This window comes from Grus americana, chromosome 2 (assembly GCF_028858705.1).
Source record: "Grus americana isolate bGruAme1 chromosome 2, bGruAme1.mat, whole genome shotgun sequence".
Lineage (NCBI taxonomy): Eukaryota > Metazoa > Chordata > Aves > Gruiformes > Gruidae > Grus > Grus americana.
This window is the reverse complement of record NC_072853.1, coordinates 50,030,729-50,057,627: the sequence shown is the minus strand read 5'-3', so window position 1 is coordinate 50,057,627 and position 26,899 is coordinate 50,030,729. Positions and strand designations below refer to the sequence as shown.

Below are 26,899 nucleotides of genomic sequence, written 5' to 3'. Positions count from 1 at the left end.
TGGAATTTCAAACTTTTCTTAAAATGGGATTTTTATCTGAATTTTTATTCTGATTCTTCACAAAAACAAGAGCTGTGGCCTGAGGAATGGGGGTGAGGTCTGTGTGATGAAGCTACTCAGGAGCTGGATGCACAAAACTACAGGAAAGCACACAGACTGCAGAAGGATGCCTGGGCACCCGCAGGCTACCTCAAAACTGGTGCCCTGCAAAGGTTGGAGAGGAGGGAGAAGAAAGCATGCAGAAAACCCCCAGTATCCTGCAGGTGAGATACAAAGCTGCTGGGTAAGAGAAGAGGCAGACTTTCTCACCCTCAGGAACCAGAAATCTAATGGAGGACAGAGAGAGTGCAGCTTTCTTCAAATTAATTAGTAGTCACACTGCAGTCCATGAAACACCAAAATAGTCTTTCAGAATCATGAATTTACTAGGCATACATCACCAAAAAAAAAAAAAAAATTACATAAGCTTTAAGAGGAGAAAAAAAACCCACAAAACACAACAAACCCCCCCCACAACAAGCCCAGCATACAGATCTATTCACAAAGATATTCTCAGATTTTATAGTAATCTGTCACACTAAATCATATCAGCCCCCCAAAAAAGAAGAGTTTTAAAGTAAAAAATTAGAATCCCTAACTTAAAAATCCAATTCACATCTACACATAGCAAGATTAAAATGCAACTGTCCTTTGCACTCCACATCCCCCTAATTCAGGTGATTCATGGTATAAAACTCAACATCAACTCTGGAAGACCCAGTAGTTTGCTTCCCCTGTACAAGATTAACAGTGTTGGAAATTACTAAGCATGTAATAAATAGTAACTGCTTTTTAATCAGTGGCACAATATTTGGTGCTTTCACTGAAGAATGCAAGACTGTATGGAGAACTGTCAAGTAAAGCTGTAGGATTTAGTTAAATTCACATCAGGCTTCATTTATATATATGAATTTATATATAAGTGAATATATTTATATGTGGAGAACTTGAATTGCTCCATATATATTATATTATCAATATTGATGTCAATGAACTTTTCAGCCAGATGAAGTCTCTCTGTGTTGACACTCACTCATGTTGGACTTTTCTTGACAAGTCTGTTCCCCTCTACTCCACTGAGGTCAACTGAAGACAGCCAACAGAAGGACTCTGCTACATCTAAGTAAGGATATATCATCCTGTCTTTATATGCTCCATGCACAGAGCAAAACCAAGAAACTCGCCTGTCCTCTCAGTCTGCTAATATCTCTGAAAAGCCATCAGAGAGGACCACCATGTAGTTAGCAGCTGTTTCTTAGACATCTCTAAATGAAAGATTTTCTCTTTTTTAAGGTATAGGGATGATGAACATGACTAAAAATAATCTGGAGTCCAAGCACAGTGGGAGGGAGCAGAAGACACGGCTGCGCTGAGAGGCGCATCCAGCTGCTGAGCCTGCAGGTGCATCTGAAGTAGACAGACAGGATGAAAGATTAGGGAACGTGTTCCTGGGCTGGATAAATTTGAGTGATGAGGGAAGTTTGCAAAAGTGAATCAGAAAAAAAACATGCTTAGATAAGATCAGGTCTAGAGGAAAATAAGACAAATGGGGGAAATCAAATCACAGTTGAGATCTCAGAGATGTGAGTAGAAAGAAGAGCCAAAAAGAGAGAAGAGATTCAAACTACGAAAGAAAAGTGGCATTAGGTCTAGCGTGAAAAATTATGAACAGCTAGAAAGGGAAAAGGTGGCAATGAGAATGGTGAGTGTGAAAGGAAATAGGCTGACTTTCATATAGGCTGACTAATAAGGAAATGGTAAATTACCATACAATTTTCCAGTTCCCCACAAAATCTAGATCTGATTGTGAACCGTTCACACCACAGCTAGGAGAGCTTGAGAAATAAATATAAACATTGCAAACAACAACTATCTCTTCCAGTACTTGTGATTTATAAAGGCTCCAAGTCAGAGGAATGGGCTGGTAAGTAGCAGCACCTCACTGGTGCGAAACAGATACTTTCCTAAACTCAAACACATCCAACTTTCCATCCTTCAGCAACCAAATGCAAACGCGAATGCTGTAGGTCTTGAGCAGGGCACCGTGGAAGATAAAAATAGTTCTGCCTACAACAAACACTTGTCTCTACAGGCTCATAGCACGGCAGTTGAGAAGCATGAGGCACACTTTCCATTTCTTAATAGAACATCAAATCACACGCTCAGCCACTTGCAGATTAAAACTAGCTGTCTTACAGCTGTGCGACTAGTGATACGATTAAAAGAGCACATAAAATCCTTGTGAAGATACTTGTCAATTTGGGATTCTCCAGACACAGCTCATGCCCCAAAAAGCCACAGTGCACAACACATGGCAATATGAAAAACACAGCAGAAGAGGGGGGAAAAAAAAAAAAAGGACAAAAAGAAAGAAGAGTGCAAAATGCCCACAACTAAATTGATGTATATTGTGAATATGCAAATATGTTTTATTTCGTATCGCCTCTTAAGCGGCATACGGGGGGGAACATTAGAGAATTGAGCTGCAGAAGGTTTAGAGGAGATACAGGTGTTTGAAATAAAAAAGAATGGCTCTCTACACATTAAATTGGAAGAAGAAGAGGCAAGAGCAGACACCAAAGAATGATTTTTCTCCATGCTCTTTCCTATGTGCATGACCTAGTGACTGTAGAGAATGCCAAAATTAATTTTTTTGGATCTTGCTGAAGTGCTGTCACAACAGCAGTCCAGTGAGATAAAAGGGCACTCAAAACTGCAGTCACGCTTTAAGCTCACTAACCATTCCGTTACTCTCTGATAGATTCCATTTATTATGGAAATGTTTTCACATGGAAATGGCTTATTTGTACAAGGAGAAGCCTCTCTCCTGAAGAAGATTATGGCAATACATCAAAGAAAACCCCAAAGAAAGCATCTGCTTGCCCAAAAGAACACAGTATGTTCTAATTCTCCTTTTACTGTATTTTTTCTGTTTCTTTTTAATGGTAGGTAGATACAGACAAAAGAAAGGAGTGGAAAAAACTGAGAGATAGCAACAAGGAGCACTTCAAGGAAAGAAAGGTTAATTACAGCACAAGAAAAGATGCGAGGAATGTGAAGAATGTCAGCAAGTAAACAAATCAATAATCTACAGTCATCATCTACATTCCTGAACTACCTTGGAAGCAAGGATATCTGCCCTTAACATTCTTGACAACAGTAGAGATTTTCAAGGAAGGCTTCCCCCACAGCGCGCTCTGTTTCTGCTGGTACCCCTGTGCCAACAGCCGATTACAAGGGAGCCTTTCCAAAGGGAGTCTGTACTACCTCTTTTAACAGTTTTGTTAATAAGAGCTTGTAAATACATTGGACCAGCCCACAAACATTAACAAGCCAAAATTAATGTTGTGATCATTGCATTTAGTTGAACAAAACCTCAAGGTCATTGTCAAACAATTGCAGGAATGATGTACTAGATTCCCCTCTCACCACTGCTCTCTAAACCACACCGGAGCCTAGCAGCTCATACGGAATAAAAGCGCCGATCAATAAAGCCAGAAGACTAATGTGGTTTTGCAGATGTATTTCTTCTCAATGGTATCAGCATACTATAAAGTAAGAGTTTTACAGAGGAAATGGAAGCTGAGCAAGAGAGACAAGAGGACATAAAAGTCAAGACTTCTTAACAAGTTGGGAACATTCCTATTGTTAATTGGGAAAAAAACCCTAAAACCCCAAACACACACACCCCCCAAACCCCAAACCAAAACAAGTATAAAATCAGGGATATGACACCAAGTAACATGCCACAACAGAAGTGGATCTGCAGTGCAAAACGGTGGGTGTTAATGACCTTACTGACATACACCCCATCCAGGTTTCAGGAGGGGTTTACAGACTAATTCTAGTCTGGTCCTGTGAACTGAGCATCCACTAGAGGTTGAGGTGAATAGTCTGTTTTAGTTTCATCCAAAAAGTTTAGTTTCACCTACATCACCCTGTGGTGCAAACTGAAATACGGTGAATTGGGAACAACATAAATTCAACTTGAAAGTGTAACCCTGAGCCAACGCTAATACAGATTTACCCAAAGTTGTAATATGACTCTGATGTTATATCTAAAAAAGGCTTGTAAGTCTAGTATCTAACCCTGTCTCAAACAAACAAACAAAAAAAAGATAGAATGATTCCACATGAGCATTGTTGCTTAGACACTCACTTTTGTCTACACAACATAGTAGTAATTCTCCAAAAATTGCTTTGCCACACAAAATCTAATGTACAAAACCCACAGAAAAAAATCAGCATACAGAATTATTTCTAAACTGGACTTGCTTGGCTTCACGCATGCACAATATGCTTTTGCAACACTTGCTTTTGCAAATGAAGCTGATACAATATGATTAAGTAGCTGGGGGCATCTTTTCATGTGACTCAAGAAATTTCTTAATGCTTATATGAAGTGTAGCAATTAAAACAAGTCTGGTTTTAATGCCACTCTGCTGCCAAACGGAAGGACTCCCCCCAACTGTCCACGTGTATTCAACAGACTTGACAATCATCTTTGAAGTAATGGATGCACTTACATTAAAAAAAAAGAAGAAAGAAAACCTACTGTACCTGTATGTTGTTCTTCAATCCAAGCTTGCAGATACATGAAGAGGAGTAGACCAGCTACTCCAAACATCAGTACAGACACAAAGACTTGTCTTAGGTTCATGACCCTATCAGAGGGCTACTTTTCAGTTTTCAGAAGGACACATGGCTCACTTTCCTGAAGTTTTCAGCGTGCCTGCGTGTTCTTCAGTAACGTTCCCTGAGACACTGACCTGGAATAACAAGAGATGGAGCTAGTTCTCATGTTACATTTTTATTGTTCACCAGAGACTGTGTAAACAGCATACTATATACAAGCTGGACCTCTTACAAGCTGTTAACTTCAATGCTTAGATTCGTGTTCATGACCTCGACAATCTTTCTACCCCTGGATGAGTTCCAAGCTGAAGCGTTTCTCAACGTGGCTGCAGAGACCGTTCCACCTCCACACTGCCAGCCTTCACTCACTGTCATAACGGAGGGAGGTGACACCCCAGACGAGACGCCCACGTGTCACACCAGTACACCACTGCCCACCAACCGTCACAGCTGAGAAGCTACAGCAGCAGCTGGAGGTCTGCCCAGGTGGCCGGATTGTTCCCCAATGCTACCAACCCCCTGAGATGGGCAACCCAGCGCCTGTGCTTCTGGACCACACAACCCTGTGTGTGTCCGAGGAAGGATGCCTGCAGTCACCCTCGCGACACAACAACTCCACTTGCAGTGCCTCGGCATTGGTTCAGCCCATGCTTTGAGGAGTCATGTTCTGATATTTACCCTCAAACATGAATCCAAGTATAGTTTTGCAGCGTTAACGAAGGTCATCATAAGACAATATCAGTAACACAGCAGAAAGTGAATTAATGGATCAACTTTTTACTCAGCTATTTTGCAACATGGGAAGGACTTGTCAAGAACCCAATTCTTGTCACTAAGTTCAATGGAAATGAGATCAAATGTAAAACCTTACCAAAAAGATTACTTTCTTGCACAGCAGAGAACCCAGAAAGAGGAAGTAATTTATCTGATACCCTGCACCTGCCACAAAGGGGCCATAAAATTCAGTTTATTAACAACAGAATGTAGAAGACACTGTGGATAATAAAAAAGGCAGCTCCTTAACCTGAATCAGAATGCATTCACTTTGAAAGCGTGTTACTAGAAGCTGAAGAGCAGCTGTTGAAACTGGCCTGCACAGCCAAAGAAAGAGTGTTAAAACTCAACACAATGGACACTCTTGTAAGTACATATCTGATAGAATTGTTTGGTAAACTACTGCAAAGAATGCAAAGAAAAACTCAAGCTTTTAAAGGAAGACAACCTACTGAAAAATATTTGAAAGAGAAATCTGTTAAAAGAACACAGCTAAAGTACCTGTGCATCCAAATAAACAGAAAAAGAAAATGTGGGCATTTAACAGTTATTCTGAAATGTGCAAGTAGTGCATGTTCCACAAGTTTGTGTTTTTAAACAACTCAGCACCATTACCTCTATAATTGCTGAGTTTCTAAAAACACACATACACATAAGGCTTAGCAGGAACTCCCATTAAAAATAGCTGTTGAATGAACAAAGTAACTACATTAGAAACAGACACGAGATTTCAAGAACAACAAAGCTGTTCAGAACTCTATGGATTTGTTTTCCAATTCTGTGCTGTTAAAAATATATACACTTCTCTGAAGCACAAACTTGCCTGCAGAAAATGTAAAACAGAGTTTAAATATTAATCATTTTATATGTAATTGTTCTGTAGAAGACCGATAGCTAGACATTAACAGAATGTAAATGTTCTGTCTGAAGTCTTTTTTGTATGGGTCATAAAGTATCTGGTTCAAACCTGGAACGCAGAAGGAAGGCGAGTAGGTGCTTTATTCCATCTAGTTCTTTCTGCCTTGATTCTGCAGATACGGAATTTCCTACGCTTTATATACATGTACCTGTTTGCGGCTATTGTGATGATTCACAGGACTGGAAGGAAGCAGTGAAGATTGGGCAAGACCAAAGAAAATGCTTGGGGAATTCTCTGTGAAATGCTTTTTCCAAGGGTGTGGGGTAGTGGAGCCTCCCTTCAGCCAGCTCTTCACTAGCTGTTATCACTTGTGCCTTTTCCTACAGTGCCCTCAGCATTCTCAGACTTGCAGTCTTCCTTATCTACACTAAAAGGTTTTCTTAGGTCTTTGCATCTAACTTCAATCCTGCAGCAAATGCGCTGTTTGCATGCCTTCAGAAATCAGTCTGCTGAAGAGACAGACGCTTCCCAGCATAAGCAACGCTTCAAGAACCATTAGTCAAAAGACCAACGAATACAAACCTTTTCTGTTTTCCCCCAGACAAAAGCTGTGTTGTTCATGTAACAGGACATCGACAGCATCTGGATTAGAAAAAAAAAAAAAAGAAAAAAAAAGAAAAAAGCCAAATAAATAAGGCATGAAGGTCTGAGTAAGTATCTTTGAAAGAAATTAATTAAATTGCAGGTACTAGAAAGCGGGGAATCAGTTTCTTTTGGAAAAGTTGTTTGGGATTCATAACTTCCTCTCTTATAATAAAAAAACAAGCAATCCAGACACACACAATGAACAGTGGCATGCTTCCAAATAAATAAGCCCGCTTTTGTGGTTTTGTCACTTGTTTCCATCTTTGACTACACAAAACTCTGGCATTTTCAGCCCTCCTTTCTGAAAACCAGCGTCCTTGAGTGGGCAAGAAAAGCTTTCTCAGGCCACATGGATGATGCTGAAAGCAAAGTATCCCACACCACATCTCCATGAGCATTTCTGACACGTGTAGGCTGGTACTGCTGCTCTCTCCAGCCACTTGCTCTCATCATCCCTGACTGCCCAGCTCTTGCCACCACCATGAAGGCTTACTCACCTGCACAGTAACACTCAGAAAGCTCATACAGCTAAAAACTGCTCCAGAAAGAAGGAATGGGGACCTTACTGCCAAAGGAAGTCAGGAAACATTGGTTTAATCAAACTACAGCCCGCAAAGGATTTACCCAAGGAATAGTGCTGATGTTTTTTCCTTTAGCAATATCAGCCATTGCATGCATCCGTGACACATGATGGCATAGGACACACAGTTGACCTTGCCCAAACATCATCACGGTTGCATGCAACACCATCTACAAGCCTGGCATCATCACCTTTCAGATGCACAGTAAAATCAGGAGCACTTCCAAGCAATTTAATCTGTGAATAATAAACCAGATGTTTTTCTACTAGGGTAGCTTCAGGTTTGAGTGGACAGAAGTTCCTAAAAGGAAACAGCAGTTCAAGGTGCTTTTATTTTTTTAAAACTACCAAACACACCATAAAGCAAATATACTCCACCATCACAGTCATTACAATTATCTTTGTATCAAGAGTTTTCATGCTGTTTGAAATTAGTTTAATTTATTTAAATTTAATTTATATGAAACTGTATTCTTTGTTTATGTGTTGGTTAAATTTTAAAATTAGTTTTAAACAAATGTAACATTAGTTTTAATTAAGACTATCTATTTTAGCACAGGCTAGACTCTAAATGCATCAAACCCATTCAAAATGTGAAGCTATTCTGCTACCTTATAAGATTTTTAAAGGCTTTTCAGCTTGAGTAAGTAGTTTAATTTATTTAACATAGTGATTTGTAACCCATATATGAAAAAATGATAGCGGCATTAAAAAAAGCCTGTGTCTGTGAGTCCTCTAGTAGAACTTGAAAAATGGCCACACAACACTGACAAATTTGCTCCTTTAGTATTAAAAAGCAATGGTCCTGGATAACAGTCTCTAGTGTCCTGGCAAAGAGGAAATACCTGCAAATATTCTTTAATCAAGATGAATGCTCTCTTGTGGCTGTGAAGGAAGAGCCAACAAGCAATTACTTTCAACCTAAGTGTTTTCAAAAGAGATTAGCTGTATCCAGACAGAGGTTCAGCATCCCTAGTTAAGCCGTAAATCTTTCTTTGCCCCAAGTCCTGAGCAACATGGCTCCACTGACCATCATGCTGGATAGGATGCTTGCTATGGGGAACCTAATGCAGCCTAAGAAACGGCTGTGTCTGTCTCACCTATGATGAACTTAATTCTTTCTTTAGCCCAAACTCACTCTCACCCTCATCTCTTTTGGAATTAGGGACCCCAATGTCCCAACCGTTTCAACTCAAGTCTTCACAGAAAGTGTCATAGTGACCTACGCACCCCAAAATTTCAAGTTCTTTTGAGTACTGGAGAGAAATTAGGACATATTGTACTTATCCATCATGGAGAAACAGTTAATCTGGCAGACAAAACCACTAGATGCCTTAGATGACAACACAGTGCTCTTTATGGCAAAAACTTAGAAATTTCACAAGTTTATAATAATTTGCTTCTGAGGCCAAATAATTTAATTCCATTGTCAAATTTAAGAGTTTCGGGAATCTACATTCCACTAATGTAAAATCCTTGAATTTTTCCCAGTGTGTTTTGGGTCCAGTTCAAAGAGGCACACTCCTATACTGGGCCAACACAAGCAATTGAAATAGCAGAGCCACCCAAAAATGGGGAAGATTGCATCTCCTGCTTTTGACGTGATTCCTCATTTCAGTACATCATCCGCTTTTCTCTTCCTGGCAAGCAAATACACTCGCAGCTGAGTAGAGGCACCTTCAGCACTGAGGTACCATTCCTGGCTTCTTCCTATTCCAGACAACACAAAACAAGGAGGGGGTGTCACCCTCTTTGTCCATGACCAGCTGGAATGCATGGAGCTCTGCCTGAGAATGGGTGAGGAGCTGACTGAGAGCTTATGGGTCAGGATGAAAGGGAGGGCAGGGACAGGGGACATCACAGCAGGGGTCTGCTACAGGCCACCCAGCCAGGAAGACCAAGCGGATGAGGCCCTCTATAGACAGATAGGAGCAGCCTCACGTTCACAAGCCCTGGTCCTCACGGGGGACCTCAACCACCCCAATACCTGTTGGAGGGACAACACAGCGGGACACAAGCAATCCAGGAGGTTCCTGGAATGCTTTGATGATAACTTCCCCCTCCAAGTGACAGAGGAGCTAACGAGGAGAGGTGCCATGCTGGACCTTGTTCTCACCAACAAGGAGTGACTGGAGGAGAATGTGAAGCTCGAGGGCAGCCTTGGCTGCAGTGACCACGAAATGGTGGAGATCAAGATCCTTAGGGCAGTGAGGAGGGTGCACAGCAAGATCACTACCCTGGACTTCAGGAGAGCAGACTTTGGCCTCTTCAGGGACCTGCTTGGTAGAACACCATGGGACAAAGCCCTGGAGGGAAGAGAGGCCCAGGATAGCTGGTTAGTATTCAAGGATCATCTCCTCCAAGCTCAGGAGCAATGCATCCCAACAAAGAAAAAGTCAGGCAAAAACACCCAGAGGCCTGCATGGATGAACAAGGAGCTCCTGGGCAAACTAAAACACAGAAAGGAAGCCTACATAGGGTGGAAGCAAGGGCAAGCAGCCTGGGAAGAATACAGAGAAATTGTCTGAGCAGCCAGGGAGCAGGTTAGGAAAGCTAAAGCCCTAGTAGAATTAAATCTGGCCAGGGACGCCAAGGGCAGCAAGAAAAGCTTCTATAGGTACGTCAGTGATCAAAGGAAGACTAGGGAAAATGTGGGCCCACTCTGGAAGGAAAGGGGAAACCTGGTTATCTGGGATATGGAGAAGGCTGAGGTACTCAATGACTTTTTGCCTCAGTCTTCGCTGCCAAGTGCTCTAGCCACACCGCCCAAGTCACAGAAGGCAAAGGCAGGGACTGGGACAATGAAGACCCACCCACTGTAGGGGAAGATCAGGTCTGAGACCATCTAGGGAACCTGAAGGTGCACAAGTCCATGGGACCTGATGAGATGCATCCACGGGTCCTGAGGGAACTGGCGGATGAAGTGGCTAATATCCATCATGTTTCAGAAGTTGTGGCAGCCCAGTGAAGCTCCCACTGACTGGAAAAGGGGAAACATAAGCCCCATTTTTAAAAAAGGAAAAAAGGAAGACCCAGGGGAGCTACAGGCCAGTCAGTCTCACCTCCGTGCCTGGCAAGATCATGGAGCAGACCCTCCTGGAAACTATGCTCAGGCACATGGAAAATAAGGAGGTGATTGGTGACAGCAAACACGGCTTCACTAAGGGCAAATCACGCCTGACAAACTTGGTGGCCTTCTATGATGGGGTTACAGCATCCGTGGACAAGGGAAGGGCAACTGACCTCATCTACCTGGACTTGTGCAAGGCATTTGAACTTGTCCCGCACGACATCCTTGTTTCTAAATTGGAGAGACATGGATTCGATGGATGGACCACTCGGTGGGTAAGGAATTGGCTGGATGGTCGCACTCAAAGAGTTGTGGTCAACGGCTCAATGTCCAAGTGGAGAACGGTGACGAGTGATGTTCCTCAGGGGTCAATATTGGGACCAGCACTGTTTAACATCTTAGTCAGTGACACGGACAGTGGGATTGAGTGCACCCTCAGCAAGTTTGCAAACAACACCAAGCTGTGTGGTGTGGTCGACATGCTGGAGGGAAGGGATGCCATCCAGAGGGACCTTGACAGGCTGGAGAGGTGGGCCCATGGAAACTGCATGAAGTTCAACAAGGCCAAGTGCAAGGTCCCTGCATGTGGGTTGGCGCATTCCCAAGCACAACTACAGGCTGGGTGAGGAATGGATAGAAAGCAGCCCCGAGGAGAAGGACTTGGGGGTGTTGGTGGATGAGAAGCTCAACATGACCCAGAACAGTGAGCCTGCAGCCCAGAAAGCTGGGCTGCATCAAAAGAAGCATGACCAGCAGGTCAAGGGAGGTGATTCTGCCCCTCTACTCCACTCTCATGAGACCCTACCTGGAGTACTGCGCCGAGCTCCGGGACCCCCAACATAAGGACATGGAGCTGCTGAAGCAAGTCCAGAGGAGGGCCACAAAGCTGATCAGAGTTGAAAGAGTGTAGATTTAGATTAGATATTTGGGAGAAATTTTTCTCTATGAGGATGGTGAGGCACTGGAACAGGTTGCCCAGAGAAGTTACAGATGCCCCATCCCTGGAAGTGTTCAAGGCCAGGTTGGATGGGGCTTTGGGCAACCTGTTCTAGTGGAGGGTGTCCCTGCCCATGGCAGGGGGGTTGGAATTAGATGGTCTTTAAGGCTGCTTCCAGTTCAAACCATTCTATGGTTCTATGATAAAACCAATGGCATCTGGTCACAGTATGTTTTGGTAACTTAAGATTTCCTTGCCACTGTTACCCTCACCATCACATAGTTTCAAAATCAAATATAATAACAAAACATTAGATTGCCCCGAACTATTTAGAAAGCTTTCTTTTTAATTCCCCTCCACCTGAAAACAAAGATGATCAAGATGAGTGGTTAGCTAACAGAATACTGATGAAAAAACCCCAACCAAACAGATGCTCTTTATAATTGTCAAAGAATTCATATTACTGTGGATTACCACAAATTCCTACCCGCTCAACATCTCCTTAGACACAACTGAATTAATGAAAGCAAAATGAGAAAAAGGACACAGAAAGCTACTGCAACCCCACACGTTTTTTTCCTTCCCTCCTTACCCCAAGAAGCAATACATTTTCTGACGCCTCCACTGGTGTATCACAGCAAGAAAATTTTGCACCGAGGAATGTCCTGCTGGACACTGGCCCAGGCTACTTCCAGCTCTGTCAGCGGAAGGAAGCAAGGATATCTTCTCAATTCAACATCCCCCCTCCTCCCTCACTTCTCTTCTGTTAGCTTGTGTCCTACTTCACGTGTAGGTGATCCTCCAGGATCGCCTTTCCACTGTCCACATCTCAACTTTCTGGCTTCACAACAACTAGCGCAAGGCACAGTTCCAGCTCTTAACAATGCCTGCACAGTTCCTCATATCAAGTAGTGTTACTCTTCGTTCTGGTTTATTGCAGTAGTTGCTAGGAATAAACACACACTTGCCATTTTCTCTCTCCAGCAAGTTACGCTGAGTATTATGTTTGGGTGAAGTCGAAGTCCTTACAGAAATTTGAATTAAGTTTGTAACCAGATCAAGATAACCAAACTTGGTGCTGCTAAATTTGTAGAAATAATAATAAATAAGTAAAAAAAACCCCAAACCACACACACATACACAAAAAAGAAGACAAAATTCCCATTATGCAGCCCTTCCTGTCCTTAGGAATCTACTGGGGGGTGGGGAAGGGATGGTTAACAATGTGACAGGCCTCATACAGACAGGGCAGTGCAGCGATGAGTTTCTTTCTCACCTCATTGCAGACAGTATTCCAGTATGTGGTGCCAGAGGGAAACACCCCACATCCAGGCCCACTGGTACATCAGTCCTGTGGACACCTCAGCAACTCCTTCACCTGAAGGGCTGCTTATAAGAAGGTTGTGTCAAAGTGTAACTGAAGACAACATCTGGCCTACACAACTTTTATCACTGGCAATAACTGAAGATTACTACCTACCGAGCTTGCAAATCAAATTAAGAGAATTTTGTTACAAAAATAATGAAATATTTGTATGAAATATGTAGGGATTTGTTTTCAAAGGAGAGCACTGTTTAAACAAAATGAACATCTTTCACTCACCCAGTGAAAATCCTGAAACAATAAAGCCCCTTAAAAAAAAAGAGCTTAAAAATGTAAAATTTCAAGAGCAATCAGGAAATTCCAAACATCAACATCACCACAGTAAATTCCCACCCAGCCAAGTTGTGCATATTTAACATTTTTCTACTTCACTCTCCCTTGTTACATAGCAGACCACAATGTTGTTATAGCAATTATGTTTTGTTATTAATGCACTTTATAGCATACAACATGTTTTACAAAAGTAATCATGTGGAAAAGAAAATATGGTTTGCATTTCATTTGGCCATTTTAATCTATTAAAGGCACTAGTTCCTCATTATCCTTTTAATATATTTCTAACAAAAACCCCCTCCTCTTAATGAAGCAATGGATATAAACAAGACTCATTTTAGAAAACAAGCATCTATTGGTTTGTAATTCCATTAAATCTTTCCATAGGAATTGTACCAGGTGACTGAAAGCAGTCCATAGCACCTGCGTTGCTTCTGAGAAGCAACACAAATACAACTGCTTACCTGGTCCTGCTCCTCAGCCATAAAGCCCATTGAACTTCAGACAATATTAGTTTAATCCACACGGCAACCCTCAGCCACTTGCAGTTCTAATACTTATGCTTTATAAAGAAACAAACAAAAGCTATACTTGTGTTAACAACAGATAAACGCGGATGTGTCCTACCCATGCGTATGCAGGTTAACACATCAGCCTCATGAAAAGTTTTGCTTGCTTAAAGAGAACAGAGAAGACACTCCAGCCGTACAGAAAAGATGGGTTTGGAACTTTACCAGTTTACCAGAATATTCAATACCAAGGGTTTCATTCTACAGCAGCAGGACATCTCATTTCAAAAAGGAAAAAGCATTATTATTCTTCATACCACCTCCCAGTCAGTATCGGAGCACCCTACTGCAGCTCAGCAAAGACAGGTTTGGCATGCTTAGCTCTTACCTGCCTGAAGCACTGAGCAGTCCCATGGAAGTCACCTGGATTTGGGGGAAGTTAAACAGAAACAGGGCTCACGAGACAGCAACTTGATGGCTCTCAATCTTCTAGCAGGATTGGAGGTGGACTTTCTTCCCCCTCTTAGGACAGGGGAGATTAGGAAAAGGAGTGTGTCAAAGCAAGATCTTCCTTTTTTTTAAATTGGTGAAATTACACGATCTTGTTTATTGACTGCAGTGAACCGAAGTGTTATCAGCATGCCAAGTAGACTTGCAGTCTGCCCCAATCATTCACTCTACTGCTTGAAAACGCACAGGCAATACTAGCCAATTTTTTTATTTTGGAGACGTGCCCTGAATGCCCGATTCCCGTTGCATGACGATGAGGGGGGGTATGGGGGGTGTGAGGAGTCAGCAGAAAAGTTGGTCGGTCTTGCGGAGCGCTGCCTCGCACGGTGCCGCAGCGGGGGGCTCAGCATTCCCCTCAACTTCTGGGAACGCTCCGGCGCCCTGGGCGCCCGAGACGAGTCGCAGCCCCCCTCTCCGAGCAGAGGCGACCCTCGGCGGCCGGTCCCAGGGGCGGGAGCCCCTCACCAACGACGCGCCGGGGAGAACGAAGCAGGGGCGGTCCGCGATAAACGTACCGGTGCGGCCACGCTACCTCCTCCCGCTCCCGCCGGTGAACCTCCCGGCGCCCCAAGGCTGGGCGGTGCCGTCGGAGCCGCTGCTTGCGGGGCCGGGGAGGAAATCCCGCAGCAAACCCACCCACCCGCCCGCCCCGAGTGGGGGCCCCGCCGCGCCGCGCCGCGCCGCGCCCGCCCCGCGGCAGCCGCTCACCTGCCCGCCGCTCCCGGGAAGCGCCTCTGCCGCGGCGGCGACACACAAACTTTCACCGCAAAACTTTGGGGCCGGGCGGGCTGGGGAGGGGCCCCCGCCCTGAACGGGAGCCCCCCTTCCCCCGGTGCCGGGCGGGTGGGTCCCCGCGGGAGCAGGTAAATACACAACGTTTGCTCGCCCGCCTGCCCCGCCGCCGCCGCGTCTGCAAAGCCCGTGTCATTGCGCGGAGAGCTGCACTCCGTTCCTGCCTCTGAGCGCCCCTGAGATTAAGCGCTTTGCTAACAGGTTTTGTTTGCCGTAACATATCTAGAGGTAGCCTCTTCCTGTGCTAGCAAATAAATGTGTCTAAGCTGCCAGGTAGAGCCAAGTCATAGCTGGAATTAGCTACTAAAACAGGTAGCGTCAAAACTTTATTGTTGTCTTTGGGAAACGGGATGACAGAGAAAAATATTTAATTAGTGCTTATTAGCGCTATAATGTGCCTTGCAAACATTATCAGCTTATTGTGACAATAGACCAAATATGTGGATAAATGACGTTATCTCTCTTAACTGGCACATTGCTTTGCTTACATTTCTTCAAGGAAGTCCTTGAAGAAATAGCTCTAGCTCTTGCTAAAATGGGGTAAGCACAGAGGAGTTCTGACTTTCCAGAGCTGTGCTCAAATCACTTCTACCCGGCGTTTCACTGCAGTTCTGTGTCCCTAGAATTACCCCAGCACTTTTGAAACGCCCCCTTGTCACTGCCCCATCACTCACGATGTAAGGCCTTTCTTGGAACAGCAGTAATGTAACGCTTCATGTTTTTACATCTTTTACCCTAACAGGTCTCAAATCATCTCTCACACTGTTACAGCCAGTGCATAGGGATCACTTCTCCAACCGGCAAAGCACAACCACTTCAGCATGAAGCTGAGCACCATCAACCAGCTGAAGATGGTGGTTCAGAGCAGACAGTAGAGAGCTGTGTGCTGCTCTGATTTCCAGGGGGGTTTAACTAAGCAGAATGTAATTACCCTGACCAGGGCTTAAACGTTGGGGATAACACATGTTCATTGAAAAGTGCTCCAGAATCTAAAGCAGTCACAGGCAGCCAAGACCTGTGCACAGGGGTGTTCCCTATGGGTTTCAGATCCAAGTGCTAAGCTATCCTGCTCCCGCTTAGTTTGAGTTGTGTGAGTACATACGGCCTCACCGTGGTGCTATAAATTTTCTCTCCTTTACCTCATTTAAGGATCTCCCTAGTCACAGTTCATTATAGAAGCTAGCAGCTCAGAGCAGACCCAGGGAGCAAAGATTTTTCCTTCTTTTCCTTTAAAGCCAACCATGGATCCACTTTTAAAGTTCTGGTGAGTAAAGACTATCCCTCACACCTGTAGCTTGTCTGGCTCTCTAGTAGAAGTAAAGAGGGAGGAAGGAGGGAGAGAAATAGGTTTAACAGCAGAATATGCCAGTTGCTTACTGTTTCACAAGAGTTGAGCACGTTTCCGCTTTCATACCCGGCAGGCATGTGATACTATGATAACCATATGCCCTAACAAAAAAATGCAGCCTCAGATTTAAATTACAGATCTATTAGTCCCCGATGGCCAGTGAGATTTTAGAGAAAAACAACATGCCTACTGAATTTTAGTTTCCTGAGGTAATACACTCAGAAGATTATAATGAAGGTCACTGAAGCTTCTAATAATGATATACAGATTAACCTTCTGAGTGTTGTAGATTTAATTTCACTCAATAAGTACATGCTGCAAACATATTTCTTCAGATTGATCTACTCTGGCTGTACCCATCAACTGATTAAAGTTATATATAACACTGAAAAGATCAGATGCCTTGATTTTTTTTTTATTCATTTAAAGGAATAAATTAATTGCTTTGGGAAAAAGCCAACTCTTGTTTTACAACTTCATAAAAAACCCCCATGCATCTAGCTTATATAATACTTGTTCCACCACAGGTTCTTCCAGTGCAGAGGGCATATTCCAGCTGTGGATTTAAGAATCTTTACAAGATTAAAAATTCAACATGCAGGTGAAATTAGACACCGGATTAGGAAGCTCATCAACTACGTAATTGTAATCAGCACCTTCTGAAGCCTGACATGTAGCAAAAAAGATATGAATTACGAAAGGGTGGCGGCAGTCTGTCTGTGTCAGCGGGGTTGGTACGGAGCCAGCGCCTGCATCAGAAACCCTATTCTTGGCAGGTTTCTGCACGTTTCCTATGACTTGTGGTAGACAAGCAGCTCAATGGTTAAAGTAGCAGCGTCATCTTCTGAAAGCAGTGAGGCAGCACCTGGGTGGTGATGCCTCCTTGCAGGAACAGGAGTCATCAGTGCAGTTAGAGAAGAAAGATAGCAGGTCATGAATTGGTACTGAAACCTGCCAAAAATTACAGGTCAATTCGCTGAAATAAAAATTCCTTTACAGTAAGACCAATTTAGGCTCTTTAAGCATGTTTTCTGTGCAGATTTTCAGCTGGGCTTAGCAGTGACAGCCATGGAGGAAAGTTTGGTGTGGAGAGTAGGTGCAGTTACCCACGCTCAGAACTTCTCATGTTCCTCTGTGGACTGCTAGTGCACACTCTGTAAGCCCCCTAAATCCCCGTGGGGGCTCAGGACTGCTCCCCCACGTGAGGTGGGACAGAACCCTCGTGACCTGTTAGGAAATCCCTTGCTCTTGCTGAACTTTCCACACAGCCCAGGTTTCCATTTGACATTTTTCAAAGTTTTACAGCAAAGCTAGCTCAGCCACCTACACAGATATACACATTTCAAGGAGTCAGAAGTCTGGAATCTTATGTTTAAAGAAAAATTTAATATGAAAACCATGACTCAAATAGCAGCTGTGACAAAACTGTGCCTGCTTGGCCTGATCCTTTTCCAAAGGGGAAGGATTAGACCTTCAGAAGTTTTTTTAGATTAGGCAAATTCATTCCAAGTGCCATTATCATTTACTGCAGTGGATTTAAGGGACAGGCCACACTGACACAGTTTCAGTGCTGTGTGTTGTATATCAATATAGAGCCGATTAGACAAACCTTTGGTGATTAAAAGCATTTTATCATTATGAAGGTGTCTTTTGCTCCAGGGCATAAACCATTCAGCAAGTAGTTTCATTTTATTTCCTTGAGCTTTTTTAATTTTCAGCTAATTAGCTAGAAATACACCACCTACAATATGCTCCTTTTCTCAGTTAGGAGGCTAAAATTTGCCGCTACTATGCATTGCTATGGGGCATTTGCTTGTTTCTTTAAAAAACCTGCTAGGAACTTGGTATAAAATTCATTTGCTCAGTAACTGGCATGCTGGGGTAATTATCAAATCCTTTCTAAGCAAGTTGTGTGCTCATTCAAAAATATTAGGCAATTCAAAGTGTCTGTTGTTCTTCAGCTATTACAAAGTTTTGTTTTTAAGAAGTCTCTAAAACCAAACTCAACTTGACTTAAACACTTCAATGAGTTAACTGTGAAGCTATTTTATTCTAATGGGCTCCTGTCTCAAAAAATGGCCAAAAGAAAACAGTAGCTGCAATGTCTTTTTCTGGGGGTTCATGCATTATCTTACTCCAATTCTGCAATGTTCTTCAAATGGCAGTGACTACTCTGTCAAGTGCTGCAGGGCTGGAAAATGCCTCAGGATGTCCTGAAAATTGATTTTCTGAAAAAGTGAATTCATGCTGTATTTAAAAGGCCGGAGAGGGCTTCCAGTCACAAGTGTAAATGGGAAGGTTAAGATTAGCTCCCCTTCTCTCACTCCCTCTGCCCTAGCACTGGGTGAGCGGGATGTATGTATGTTTTCATGCTATCATATGATACAGTTACATCTTAGATCGAAGTATATCCAGTTTTGCAGGCTCCACGCATGGAGTTTTTCAAGACAAGACTGGATAAAGCCCTGAGCAACTTGGCTTGACCCCCTGGCTGACCCAGTCGTGTGCTGGAGGTGGGACTACACTGTGGTCCCATCCTATGTGAGTTATCCTACGCTGTCTTCCTGGATAGCCCATCCAAAAATCAGGAGGTCACACTTTCACCAAAAATGGCTCGTCTCACCCCAAAAATGAAATTTGAAGACTGCCACCCTACCACAGACTCACAGACCACAAATGAATGAACGAGGTCCTGGTTCATTCTCGTGGGAGACAGTTACTTTGGTGTTTCAGTTATTGGTAACATGGTGTTCACACAAAATTAATTGTGACTTTCTTCACTGTTTGATTTAAATGCTTTAGAGGCATTTGTAAAGATCCTGAAGAATATGTTCTTCAAGCTTGTCTTTCAACTTTGATTGAAGGAACGTTTGCAGATTGTCTCCATCCCTACTGTGGAGTCTGTATTTCTCAGCTATGGCTGACTGCTCTTAGGCATTACACAGACTGAAAAAAAACCCCAACTCACCAAAACCTCTTTTAGAGCAATTTTGCTATCTTTTACATAACTACTAAATGTCAGAGAAGTAAAATCTGAATATTGTGCTTTGGTCCCTACACATCCCCTGAATGTGAGACAAACAAAATTCTCTTACTCCCAACAGCACTCTTGATAATAGAAAGTTTTGCACTGATTCAACATCTGTTGACAAGCTGTCTATATAAATCGACAGAGAAATGAACTGATACATGAAACTGAGTGTGCCTCCAAAGTGATTCACAATCTGTTGAAACAAGACACTATACCATTAAATATGTAATTCCAGTGTTATGGTTCCCCTTCCATCCTAAAATACCTGGAATAAAAAGCAGAAATATGGTGACATGACAGTCTGGCAGGTGCCCTGAAGCACAGATAAAGGAGGATTGAATGAAATAAAATAGTATATAGTTCTTTTAGCCAGTGTCAGCATTGTACTACATGTTGAATGTTTGCATTGCTTATTAAGACCAGTGGACATATTTTGAAGCCATTCTGACAGCCTGAATTCAAACATTGAGCAAATTGTGACATTAGGGTATTCATATGTGCCTTGAGAAAAAAAGTTACTGAGAAATTCTAGGACAAATGAGGGTGGAAAGAAGAATAAAGACTAGGCAAACTGACAACTAGACACTTTATAGTAGGAGAGAGACAGAAAGAGAACTACAATTTTTTTATTATTTTTTAATTTTTTTTTTAAATATAGCGTGGGCATTAGTCCCAAGTGTTTGCTCATCATGTAATGTTTCATATATGGCCAAGTGTCAGTACTATCCTATGCACCTCCACAAGGTATTATTACAGGGGCACTCTAAGGAGAATGAGATCAACTATGCTATACTGGATGTAAGATGCATGCTGGCTAGCCTAAGATTTGGAAGCAATTTCACTGCTTATCACACACTTCCCTTTAGCTAGAAGTTGAGAAACATACAAAACAAAAGAGAGCTTTTGAGGGGACATAACCAAGAGGGGTCTATTATTGCCTGTTTTCTGCCAAAAATATTCTCACAGCTGGGTTTTTAGATGAAGATATTACACTGAGACAAAGATGATTGCTCTAGTGGGCCATCTTCTTTTAGCTATAAACTTTTAGTCTAATTACTATGCTAACGTAGCTAGATCTGTTGACAGTATTTGATGGAGTTGACCATCATGTGCTGCTGTTTTGCATGAGATCTAGCAGGATGGATAAAGCTGCACATCTCATTCTCTTACCCCTCCTCCTAGCCAGATCATTGTTTGGAATTATGTGTGCTCCTGGCTCTGGAAACATCCTCACATATTAAAAGCTCTTAGTTAAGACTGAGACACGAGATGGATTTGGGAGTCAGCAGCATGCATGGGCAATTAAACTCTGTATATTCATAATAGCATAATCAAGCTTTCCAAACACTGAAGCACATAGCTTTACACACTAAAAGGAAGAGTAGTCTGGGAAAACTAAATATGACTCTAACGTTGGACTGTTCAAAGAGGAGGAGATCTGGAAGAACTGTTTCAGCTCAGGCTGGGAACTAGGCTTGGAGCTATTCTGGAAACAGGGGTAATGGCAGAAAGTTCTCCAGCCGAGGGGATTTCCCTTCTGTCACATACCCACAGTGTATTTTCTGCCTTCTGGTGCCACTACTACAGAATGCTGTAGAAGAAAGTGCAAGTGAACACCGTGATGGAGCCCCAGGATCTTAAAATCCTAACACATCTCACAGGTTTTCTGCTAATTTCCTTTGGCTCAGCTCAACTGAATATAAACCATGCTCTCCAGAATTTGTCTTAATTGTCTCTAGTAATTAGGTTTCTCAGGAAGGTTTTTCTTTATTTTTAGGAAACTTTTCCTCATAACCAATCTAGTTTTCCCGCATTGGTTTCATGCCCTTTTCTTGTTCTTTTCCCAAAGGACACAGAATAGCTCACTACCTTCTTTGTGGTAACCTGTTACATGGTAAATCATTGCTTCCTACTAAGGAAACGATAACCCAGAGCAGATTGCTTCCTTAATAGGAAGCAATCATCCTTTACCCTACGTTTGAATGCTGCAATGAATTTATTTCATTCATGAATTCAGTGTAAGCCAGCTTCTTTCTGTTTCTGTCTCATTGTAACCTACTGAACAAAGGTGGTTTTCCCAATGATGCTTTAAATGACCCATTCTCCTGGCCAGGACTTTCTTTAGATTTGTGACTATTGAACTCACCTTTTCCGGATGGTATCGTAATTTCCCATCTCTCCACTTTTTAAATGAAATTTAAGAATACTTGGTAATTAACTTGGGACAGATTATGAACTTCCACAAGTGCACTCATGCAGGGCTTTCCTTGCTAGTTATTCCACTGTTATTCCACATCTGGAGAGGGGAGTATGATCTATCACCCCATCCATGAGAGAATCCAAAATAATTTTAGGGTTCATCTTTATGTAGGAAAAAATATATATGTGCACAATTAAGCACTTGCTAGCAATCAATGCAACAGTAGCATAATCTCAAGTGCCTTTCCTAGTACACACCTGATCTGGGCTTCACAAATGGAATGATTGTTTTTATTTTCAGGGTCTTTTAAAAAATGTGTGCTTAGGAATTTAATCAAATTTAATCAAATTTTGGAAATGGAAAAGTGTACATGTTTTTCTTACTTTGTAATTTTCAGGATTATGTTAATTACTATGGGAAAACAGCTAAAGAATGAACAAAGCAGCCTGTTATTCTTTTGTTTACTTTACAAATAAATGTTCTACTTCCTAATTACCCCTTTAAAACGAAATGCTTAGGTACAAAATATATTGTGTAGGAAAGCTTTACAGTCATCGTGGCAAATATTTGACAGCATTTGTAGAAATAAAGCACAGATAAAACTATTTATTGCATTGTTTATAAACTGCAAAGTTCTTGGTCAGTAGAGATTGAAGATTTTTTATTTGAATGTTAGAGAGGAGAAGCAAGCGCGAGAAACGTGGGCCCTGTACACACATAGCATCCTTAATCTAACATTTTTGTGTTGTCATTGACCACGTTTTCCAACTAGAGCTGTCTTAAACAACTTTTTGATCATATATGTTAAGGCCCACACATGTTTAAGGCTACACGCATACATGACATTGTGTACCCTTTTGATTTATAAATATATTTTTATGCTCCTTCGTTTCAAATTTTGCAGGTCAACTAAAAAGAGCTGAGCTTATGAAACCAATTGAAACTTCCAGCAGTGAATTAAAGTAGTAGGATTTTTTTGTTTATTTTCCTTAATCTCTTTCACAGACACCAAATTGGTGTTAGGCACACAGTTGCTGCTTGTGTCAGTGAAATAAGACCAACTGCCAAGCTGTGTGTTCAAAAGCAAATAAATGGAAATAATCAGGATTTTCAGGATCGTCTGCTGTAAAAAAAATCCCATATCTTAGATATCTCACAGGGAAACCATTATCAGCAAATCCCATTGACGCCCTGCTGTCAGAGGTCCATATGCCACACAGAACCAAATGCATTCTCTCACTGCAGTTTGGATTTATTAACCTAGAAGTCCAGAGCTCCACAACATGAAACTTGGCTCCTATTGTGTCCACAGCCTGGGCCACTCCAGAATTTTCACCTGTGATTGCTCTTCTCACATCCCAGGACTTGCAGAAAATTACTGCCACATGCTTTCTTCCAGGTGGAGTAACTAGCAAGCTGCTAGCTGCCAGCTGTGAAACCACAGATTTTATGGAGGACAGCCCCAAAGCCATCAGCAGGGACTAACAAGATGGAAAAATTCAGGCTCCAAGTGAATCACCAGTCTTACTATCACCAACTGCCCATTTACGGGGGGGGGGGGGGGAGAAAAGGAGGGAGAGGGGAGAGATGTTTTAGTAAAGGAATTAAATGATATTTAGCAAATGAGGTAGGGGCAGTTTGTCCTCAGATCATCTTTTCTTTCCAAGTGTCTGCAAACATGCTTTTAGAATATGTTTTTTTAATATAAGGGTAAGGTATTCTGTATAGAAGGTCAGAGCAAATGAGTTAGCAGCACTTGCTCAGGTCTCTTTGTCCCCAACAAGCGTATGCATAGTGCTATAACACTATTCTGGGGCTGCAGGCTATAGATATGATTTCCATTCTGCCACCCTACCAGCAAAATGGGGCCTCTTATTTAGCTACATCAGATCATGGTTTGCAATTGATGGATCAACTTCAAATAAATGTATGAAATTCACCTTATGACACAAATGTATCTTGTATTCAGCACCTGCCTTCATTGTGCTGCATTCTCTAGCAGCTGCCTGTAAAGATTACATTATATAGAAAAAGAGACTTCTAAGCCGTCAAAGAGAACTGAATGCAATCCTTTAAGGAGATGATGGTAGTATGAAACCTGGTCATTTTCAATAAATGAGTTACAACACCTTTCAGGTATTACACTTGCCCCTGAGCATCCTTTTTCATTTATGCATTGTTACGATCACACTTTCTGCTTCAATAACGTCTTTTTTCCCCCTGTTGTAGTGTTAGAAAGCCAGAACCGCCACCACTACCTCCATCACCACCACCTCCAAAAAATGGAATAATTTGACAGGAAAAGCTGCAATATCAACTACATGCAATTTAATATCTTCAAGTGTACTGATAAAATGAGTTCTCCATCCTTTTAATGTATAGTGGCTTTGGGTGTATGGGTAGGTTGCATATTCAGACAGAAGGGCTTTCTTCTTGTCAACAGGCCCACAAAGACTGATGCTTCATAACATGAAATTCTCCTCTAAATGAGAAAATGAAATATCCTGTATTCCAGAAATGCACACTTTTTCATTTGTGATTATATTAGTCACTGATCAGAGCAGGTCAACAAATTTCACATTTCTGATTTCCACTGGATGCAGCGATATTTGCATTTACACGTGGCTGTCGCGAACCTCCGGGGAATGCGCGTCACAGCAGAAGTAGCAGTTTACGGTGCTGTGAGATTGAGATCCTGTTGCCAACTTACAGCTTCTAATGGGCACAGGTAACACGTTTTGTTCTGGCATGTCCGTGCTGTCCTGCATGAGCATGAGTAACTGTCATGTTAATGCTGCCAAAAACTTTGGGTAGAGAGTCGTGAAGGTAATGGTGGCTGTGGCTCGCTCCCATCGCCCAACCCTCCTCTGTATTCATAGAGGCTGAGTCATTATTTCCACAGAAAGTCTGATAGCCAATGCAATTCCTTGCTTCTTCCCCTTCAAGCACATCTAGATCTTTATCTGTTTCTTCCGGGACTGTTTCTCAGAGGGAGTGTAAGTCCCGGTGATGTTATGATTATTCAGAAATTCCCTTTAGCTGTTGTCAGTCCCTTGCTCAAGTGGCAAAAGAGCAGCTCCTCCGGCTTTCTCCGACAAGACAGTGGCCAGCCAGGAAGCCGGTGAAAAAAGTCTAGGGCTTAGCACTACACGTAGCAATTAAATGCTACGTGCTTGGAGGAACTGCAAGGGAAAAGGTATTTTATGTGTAAATAGCTAACCCCAAACGTAGCCATACCTGTGTAAATCTGCAGGGACTCTTCTGAGGCAGCTCTAGAGTTGCCTCATTTAGCAGAGCCCCACGTAAGAAACGGGTGCATGCTCAGGAGGACGGAGTCTCTATCCGAAGGTTAAGGTACACAAAAACATTTCAGGAGCTTGAGGAAGAAAATTAGTGTGTGAACATGAAAACCTGAGGAAGGAATGAAGAAATTAATTATCAGACCAAGGGAAAAACAAAGAAGCATGAAGAAAAACAATTAGTAGTTGAAAATGCTCTTGAGTCCAGTAACCTTGGAGAATGCATTGAGCTAGTAATGGTGGTTGCTGTCACTTAAGGCAATTATTGGATATCATATAAACCTTTTTTCAAACCAAGACAGGATTGTTTATGTTTTAGGAAGCAGCCATCAATAGTGAAATTAAATATCTGAATGAATGCAGGAACATGTTCTAATAAAAAGTGAAGTAAGTAATCAGGGAAGATTATCAGTCTTGCCAGCCTGATATTTAGCAGTGATAAAAAAAGAAAGCCTGGTGCCAATGTACTTTCCTTTTTGCAAGCTGAGCCTATCTAGCATAATATTAAATGGCAGAGACTCATAAAGAGTTTAAGAGCTTCTCTGCAGGATGGAGCTGAAGACACGCACAAAACTGAGATTTACACTAGATTATTAAAATGGTTTATTCTTAATGCCAAACCAGGGCATCCTGGGATCAGCAATAACTTCCTGTGATTGCACAGACCAGTCTCTAGTCACGCAGTTGACCTGAATAGGAGACCGATGAGTTGCACAGAAGTGAGGCTTTATACTCTGGCCTAAAGGAAAGCAAGACTTGAGCAGCCCAGGACAGAAATGCAGGACCCACTTTCAACCCACCAATCTTTTTTTCCTTGTCCCCTGGGAACAAATGAATGACGGCACTCCCCAGCTACAAAATGTTGTCTCGGTCTGGAGGTCCTGGGTACAAATCCCCGTGCAGGCAGCCGAAAAGGAGGTCACCGCTTCCAATTACAACCTTACGCTGTACTCAGGATACAAATAACACCCAGCAATAGAGTATGGCTTCTGCCTGCTACTATAACTCAACAGATGGAGTAGCTGCTAAGCTTAGCTTGCGGGATTGAGAAATGGATTTTTTGTTTTATAAGCAAGACCATGTGCAGATGAACTGAGGATCGCCTACAGATCACAGAAATAAAATCTATTACTTAGCATTTTTTAGGTCAGCATACTGCCTGTCACTCTCTTCTCTCATCTCTTTCCCACTCATCTTATTCCAGAAAGTTGTTTGCTTGCTTTTCTCTTGTGTTCCAGAGCTGAACTTCAGCAGCTGAAATTAGTGGGCCTTGCTCTGAAAGCCTCCTCAATTTATTAATGCTCACCTTTGATGAGATGGCTTAAGACAGGTATCACAACATATTTGCATATAATTTCACATTGTTTTTCTGTGCTTTTATTGTAAATGGGATTTGTATTAAAAAACAAAAAACCCATAGAAGCTTGTGTCACAGTTTGTGTCAAAGCTTCACTGTGAAGCTTTAACGCAGACATCTGCTTGTCAAGACATTCTCCCTGAAATCTCAGAAGGTCATTTTAACAGCGTCGGAAGTTGCACACTTTGTCCTTAAGTTATAATGCCTTTCTTCAAACACCTAATTTTCTGCCATGAGATGATAACCATTTCAGCTACCATCTCCACACCTCTAAGACCATTATAGAACCTTATGCAGCTTTATTATAGACCGGGTTCCAAATCCCTGAAATACTAACAAAACAATTTTTATGAGATGACATCTTCAGACTAAATCTTTGTATTTACCTTAATGATTAGCATAAGTATTAAAGAGATCTGCCTAAGTGAATATTTCATTTGCATGAAGAAAGCTGTCTCTATCTGCTTCTTTGTTTTAAATTGACATTTTTCCTAAATTGATCAGAATGTTAAAATTGCTTATCACGAGTCAAATTTCCATGATTAAGGAAAAAAATTTAAGTACGTCTAGTGAGAGCCCCATGTGCACTGGGTAGAGACCCAAGGAGGGAGTGTAAGATCTAACTGATTAGTAATCTTAAAAGTATAAACCAGGTTG

General features: G+C 42.2%; 1 protein-coding gene across 9 annotated transcripts in view; it reads right to left on the bottom strand.

Annotated features, from left to right (window-relative positions):
• The window catches only part of CHST9 (carbohydrate sulfotransferase 9), a 99,296-nt gene extending 84,124 nt beyond the window's left edge, over positions 1–15,172 (bottom strand). For 2 of the 9 annotated variants that reach the window (XM_054817903.1, XM_054817902.1), the window contains exon 1: positions 4,600–4,669. Coding sequence is in view for 6 of the 9 variants with exons in the window: in XM_054817895.1 (XP_054673870.1) it covers positions 4,600–4,699 (100 nt within the window). In the remaining 3 variants the exon portion in view is untranslated. Of the gene's footprint in view, positions 1–4,599; positions 4,809–6,889; positions 6,950–14,025; positions 14,044–14,093; positions 14,789–14,923 lie in introns of those variants that run through there. The other 7 variants (XM_054817895.1, XM_054817896.1, XM_054817898.1 and 4 more) reach the window with 7 other exon arrangements.
• Between the last annotated feature and the right edge of the window lie 11,727 nt (positions 15,173–26,899).